Source organism: Brienomyrus brachyistius, chromosome 11 (genome assembly GCF_023856365.1).
Source record: "Brienomyrus brachyistius isolate T26 chromosome 11, BBRACH_0.4, whole genome shotgun sequence".
In the NCBI taxonomy this organism is placed as follows: domain Eukaryota; kingdom Metazoa; phylum Chordata; class Actinopteri; order Osteoglossiformes; family Mormyridae; genus Brienomyrus; species Brienomyrus brachyistius.
This window is the reverse complement of record NC_064543.1, coordinates 16,585,810-16,592,483: the sequence shown is the minus strand read 5'-3', so window position 1 is coordinate 16,592,483 and position 6,674 is coordinate 16,585,810. Positions and strand designations below refer to the sequence as shown.

At 43.2% G+C, this 6,674-nt stretch overlaps 1 protein-coding gene across 1 annotated transcript; it reads right to left on the bottom strand.

The window, feature by feature from the left end:
• Positions 1 to 543: 543 nt before the first annotated feature.
• Positions 544 to 6,587, bottom strand: dhodh (dihydroorotate dehydrogenase). The gene is made up of 9 exons (XM_049031203.1): positions 6,158 to 6,587; positions 5,333 to 5,545; positions 4,868 to 5,034; positions 4,195 to 4,277; positions 2,552 to 2,739; positions 2,221 to 2,334; positions 1,726 to 1,873; positions 1,220 to 1,379; positions 544 to 1,135 (listed from the first exon to the last, which is right to left on the bottom strand). Exons 1-9 carry the CDS (start codon positions 6,173 to 6,175, stop codon positions 1,039 to 1,041), a joined length of 1,188 nt encoding a protein of 395 aa, XP_048887160.1. The 5' UTR covers positions 6,176 to 6,587; the 3' UTR covers positions 544 to 1,038.
• Between the last annotated feature and the right edge of the window lie 87 nt (positions 6,588 to 6,674).

Genomic DNA, 6,674 nt, shown 5'->3' with positions numbered 1-6,674 from the left:
TTGGTGTTTGTGAAAGTGGGGGTGAAAGCGATCGCCTTCACAGTGTGACCACATGGAAAAATAAGAATCTGGGTGGGGGTCATTCTCAGAGAAAGATAGCCAGAATCAGAAGTTAGTCAGATTACAAAACAAATCCTTCACAATAAAAGAAAAGAGAAATCCAGAAGGAATATCGAATGAATGGTGAAGTATTTTCTCTAAGCTTTGCTTCAAACAACGTAAAAATTCCAAAAGGAAAAACCCAGTACGAAAATCATTCGGCAACATTTGCCATGAACCCCACTTCTGCAGCCTACAGAAGGCCCCCGCAGGAGCTCCCGCACCTTCAGTCAGGGTGGGGGCAGTTGAATAATTAATTACAGCTCTGCCAACCTTTACCGAGTTACACTCCGGCATCACCTACACATCTGTCAGTCCGCTGGGAGCTAGTTAAGGTCGTTCCCTTCAGTTCAGCAGCATTATATGTAATTAGCTTCACTTCTGAGGAGCCGTGACGACCCTAATCTACCGCTCATGTCATATTTCCACATAAACGCACAAGCAGCTCCATTTGAAACCCACTTAACGTTGCTGCTGAGCTCAGCCGTACTTATAAAATCTTAGCAGTGGCTGAAACTTGACATGTAAGTATATTTTAATGTACTTCACCAGAAGGCCATCTGTATCCATTTTAACAGGTGCTTTGCTCCCAGTCCATACCCTGCTATGTGCAAATGGGCACCATTACTGGGATTTATTTAAAAATGTATTGTTGTTGTTGCATTCACAAATTTGATATATAAATTCATATTCTGTACACACTTGTATGCAATGATAATTATCAAGTAATTGCGAGACATAAAATTCCTAATGTTTTCCACAGTTCTTATAAGTTTGAAGTGTAAATACTTTCTTGGAACCTGCTACTTTAAGGGCCCCCTGTTTTAATGTTTGATACGGAGGGGAATAGCTGCTGAATGCACGATTAAAGCTGAGGCAAAAGCATCGAGTGAGAATTTCTGGATTGCAGACTTTCCACTTCATTTGTCTGAAGTGCACTTAGGTCTTGGCCCAGCGCGGCTGTGGTTGCAGTTGTCCTCCACCAGTCTTCACATCTGCCCCGACAGCTTCAGATATGCATTTAAATCCTTGCTCTCTGGAACACAGTTAACATTGCACCTTTGATCATCAGGACCCTCGAAGAGCCGCAAGGCTGATTACGCTCCTTTAGGTCACTCACTTGAGAAGCTGCAGCAGCTCCCGTTTAATCCTCATGGCGACGGGTGGCCCTTGATATGTAAAGGCAGTGTAGAGCTGGACCAATGACGCTCCAGCACGAATCATGTCCAGGGCGTCTCTTCCACTGGCCACGCCCCCAGCTCCGATTATGGGGACCTTCCCTGGGGAGACAGCAACATTAGGACCTGAGAAAAATACTTAACCCGTTGCTTCAGTTAAAACATCCAATTCGAATTTGGTTCAGAACACTGCTTCGCAACCCAGTCCGCCCATCACGTTTGAAATCAAGCAATTGAAAACACTGGACACCTGGTTCAGGGTTGCTGGGAACTGAGAGGGAGCAAAAACGTGGACGTGTTTGGGGATCTCCTAGGACTGGATTGAGAAACACTGGTTTAGAGAAAGACATGAATCATAATGTCATAAACAAAGCAATCATGATGCAAACAGCAAGCTGTGTTGTTGCCAAGGGTCTGTGTTCCCTGGAGGAAAGTACCGGTTACTTACCCTCCGTCAGTGAGTACATCTCCCGCACTGTGTGGCTGGACAGCTCCTTGGTCGTCTGTCCACTTGTTACTCCCAGCATCCTTTGTTCTGAGTCCAACGATGGCCTGGAGATGGCAGAGCTGGAGACAACCAAACCGTCCAGGCCAAGCTGATATGTTGGAAGAGAGACAGTCAGCAAAGATGCCATAGCTTAGAGCAGGGCCGCCCAATGCTGCCCCTGGAGAGCTACCACCCTGCAGAGCTTAGGTACAGCCCTCATTTAACACACCTGATACACCTAATCAGGTGCTTCAGTTATATCTCAGTATGAGAACGAGCTTAACTTTAACATAGCCGACTCTAATAGTGAACTGCCTGAGCAGGATTGGGCAGCCCTGGCTTAGAGCCACAGCATACAATGTGAAGTTATTCTTTTCCAGTGGAATTGCCCTTTGCTAATGCTTAGGGTTAAGATAACACAGTGACATCACCAATTTGCCTATCAAAGACACACACCTCAGTTATGACATCAGCAACATCCTGCTTGTCTTGTGTAGGGAGATCAGAGGCAATCCGGACCAGGACAGGCGGTCGCCTCTCACATGGCAAGGTGTCCCGCTCCCTTAGCACCTGGTCGCAGGAAGGCTTCTCGTTTAGTGCGTTTAATGTAGCGTTTACTGCTGACATTTCTCATGAGAACGGCCTTTGCTTCCCAAGATACTACATTTTTAATATTTACTATATAACTTTCATAGCCTAAAGAAAAACAGAATGGCATAATCAATTCTTTAAAGTATCCAAATGTTTTAAGATCTTCATGATTAGAAGTCCACAACATTTTACTCACGACATCCAGTAGGTGGCGCAGTTCTCCTTTGCCCATCTGGACCCTTGAGTCTGGGGAGCCGGGCCTGCTAACATTCACTACTAGGTAATCTGCTAGGGGCCCCAAGGCCTGTACTCCTTCTGTAACCTCAGCCACAGGATCCTGAGAATGGTCGCTCTGGCCCAGGTTAATTCCCATTGGTTGCCCAGCTTGGAATGTATCACATGACAGTCAATTAATGTAAGCTGCCGTTTAACTGACTTACAGTATTACAAACAGTACCACCCAGTCACCCTAAACTGAATAGTCAGAAGATAGATAGATTGATGGATGGATGGATGGATCTACAGTATGTCAAAAGTTTAAGTACGGTTGCTGGAAACTTTGTTTATACAGTGTTGTACACATTTTTCTGTATATACTCATATTTCTGTATATTGTCATTTTCAAATATGAGGTCCGAATGCACCTGCCTCACCAGAAACAAATGAGTAATGCGTTGTCCTACGATGTTGTGGTGGCATTCAGCTACAGTGTAATCTTATGGAACCACTGGCGTATATGTGGTGCATCTGTGACCAGCCCCAGTCTGGCCAGCAGGTGTCACTGGTCAACCCTTTTCCTAGTGCTTGAGTTCTTCGTGATTATGACCCTCACTTAGTTCCCAGCCCCTGTGTTTAACTGTAATTGGATAGTCTTGTTGTGATTGTTGTAGGTGTTTTGCATGTGTTCCCCCTGCTTTCCCTCTTCTACTTGCAGCCCACGTTTCTCCTTGTCAAGCCTACCTGCCTTTGTATGACCGCTCATGGTCCCTTTATGTTTCTTGTCTGAGTTCAGTTCTAATAAAGATCCCCGTGTATCAGTAAGTCGCACTGTGTCGTCTCTTCACCACGCCCGTTCGTAACGCATAACGTTACGTGGCGCATGACTCAAAACTTTTTGGAGATCCAGAATTTATTTTATTTATTTTATAAATCTTGGATATCTCAACATATGTTCTATGATCCGTTTCACAAACATGACACTTTCGCTTCCAGCAGGAAATCACTCATCACATCTTCCCAGCACCTTTATCTGCAGCGTTAACGATGCTAGCGGCTTGTTTTGCTTTCACTACACTGACTATGGGAAACACCTGCATCGTACTTGCATAGTTCGAACTACTCAAGCTGCTAATGTAATTAGCAACTATGTTTTTTGGGAAACGTAGCCCGCAATGGTTTATTTCATACAAGCGCTATGGGACTGAGGTTGGACGGTTTGGCGGGCCAGGTCATTTATTTGAGTTTTTCTAAAGCTCGAGCCAAAGCAGCCATAATCCTGATGGGACAGCATGGCTTTGCCGTCACGGTTGAGACTGTCATTGATTAGACATCGTCGGTTCCCCACAATGCACTGCCAAACATGACACCTCCATCTCTTCGTTGGACAGTGGGAACCACATATGCAGAACTCATGCACTCTCTGTGCTACAAAGACACAGCAATGTGACCTGAGTATTTCAAATTCTGACTCATTAGTCCACAAAACCAACACATTCTCCCATTAATATAAGTAGTAAATAATCATGGCTTCAAACAGGTCACTCATATTTTCGTATGATACTGCAAATGTAAGCTATTTGTTCTTGAAGGAGGCCTTCATCAGAAAAGGAGGTATGTTACCTGTGGTCAGCTTTGACTGGAAGGTCTCCCTCGCCTTCAATCTCTCCTGAACAGCAGTACAAACAAAGCTGCTGGGCTTGTACCTTAACAGTCACACACACACAGACACACACAGACACATACAGACACACACAGAACCCAGGGATTAGAGGTAGCATGTACTGTCTGAGTCAATGGTCACAGCACCACATTCCTAGTGTACATGCAGACTAGGTCTCAAAGAAAACATGAATACAAAATATTACAACCAGCACTAAAAAATGATCTGCTGAATTATTATTATCAGCAAGTACTGAATACATATAAATGTCACGCATAGGAATGCACAAAGCACATATAAGATACTCCCCAGGATACGATATTTAGTAATAACGGTCAAAGTTACGATATTTCGACTTTATGATGGATAAATGTTTTTCATTTGTAGTACGTTATTCAATGAATTATACAATATTCAAACTTCCATTATAAAACAGGCTTTGTGTTTAAGGTGGGCTAAGCTAGGCTATGATGTTTGTTTGGTTGGGTATATTGCATTAAAATGGATATTCGCCTTATGATGTTTTCGCCTTATGACAGGTCAGAATGTAACCCTATGGTGACCCGGGGAGAGGCTGTGTTTGATTTTCACGCAGCATCACATTGCAGCTTCCTTGCGTTGCGTCAGGCCTACCTGCTGACTGCCCTTTGGACAGTGGACACTGTCTGTGTGTCAGCTGCCCCCACCTCCACAAAGCCAAAGCCCAGCCTGTAGAGCCCATCTATGGCTGCGGAGTGCCTGCTGAAGTCTGTCACCAGCCCCAGGGGGTTCTGGAAGCGATGACCCATGACCTTCACTTCCTGAGGACGGCAGCACACACACGCTTTGGCGCCCAGCTACTAAATGGACCCTTTTACCCCAAAAAACTCATGTGAGGCTGCAGATATACTGATATAATATGGATTATGTACCTTTCTAATTGCAGCACATTCAAGTCCGTGTGCTAATTACAGCACAGCTCTTGAGCTGAATCATTTACGGTGGAACAGGGAAAGAACTAAGCTACACAGTGCTGCGCCCCCCAGGACTGGAGTTGGGCACCCCTGACTTAGGGGAATGGTAGCAAAAAACCCTAGTTAGCAAACTGCTCAGACTTACCAGCGAAACCGGGTCCTGGTACCTGATGCCTGGTACCAGTCCCAGGCCGATGAGCCGAACCATTAGCAAGTGGGCTGCATCCACTCCCACGGTCCTTTGCAGCAGGGGCATCAGCTGGTTGGCATAGAAACGGTCATCTCCAATAGCCGTGAGGTACGAGACAAAGACGATGCTGCCTGAACCGATCACTTTCACCACATCTTTCAGACACCTCTGCAAATAAAAAACAAATTTATTAGTCCGCATGTATAAAGGGTTCGAAAAAACTATTCCAAATATACAGAACCCCAAATACCCAAAAAGATATTGTCACAAACCATTCATAATCGGAATTAAATGAAAGAGGCGTATTCATTCAATAGTTATTATTCAAATGAAATAATAAGGTTTATAGTTTTTCCTGATACCGTACTTAAACTTAACAAGGTAGTAAATTAAGACATCACATGATAAACCATGTTTCCAAATACAATTAAATTGTCAAAATCTTTGCAAATCAAGGGCGAAATGATTATTACTGACTTATACAGCATTTTTTCTGCCATCCACGTATTAACCAGTGTTATATGAATTGCATTAGAATCGAATTAAATTAGCTAAATTAGCTTACCATGAAAGCGACTTCCAATTATTCTTACGACATAGACAAAAAATCATGTTGCAAATGTCTTTTCAGCTGTATTCCAGATTAATAAGAAATTTTCTTTTACGCGCATGAAATCGGTCTGAACATTGAAACGTGCGATCTTAACATCTGGTACACATTCAGATAAGCAACCAATACCACTTAATATAGGCATTTTGTGTCTTAAAAAGCTCCGTTACCTTGTAGTGTTCTGCCATGTGTGTTAATTATTCGTTACTTTTCCCACTGACTACCAGCCTTCTTTTTTCTTGCGAATTTATAGGCATTTATAGGCATTTGACGCCAACGGAGTTTTGCTGGGGTCGATGCGTGTTTATCAGCGCAAGCCTGAAAGCAGATCAATCCTGCACTCACAAATAACTGTTAGTAAACATTGGTATTATAAAATAATCGTTGTTACCCATAATGTTGTAAGAGTTGTGAAGAGCACAGATATGTTAACCCTTTAGTGAATAAAATCTACCGCGCAAACGCAAAGATCAGTTGTACTCCATCGCGGATTTTTAAATAGATGATTTATATTTTAAAAGTATAATCATTAATACCATTATATGGACCTGGGTTATTGGTCTGGCCGTACAAATGTTGTGTTTTACTTAATTCAGCACTGCAAATCGATTAATAACGAAAGTATTTTAATTCAGTTGAATTTTCCGTTTTGTTGTATTGACTACATGATGAAAGCCGTCACTAACC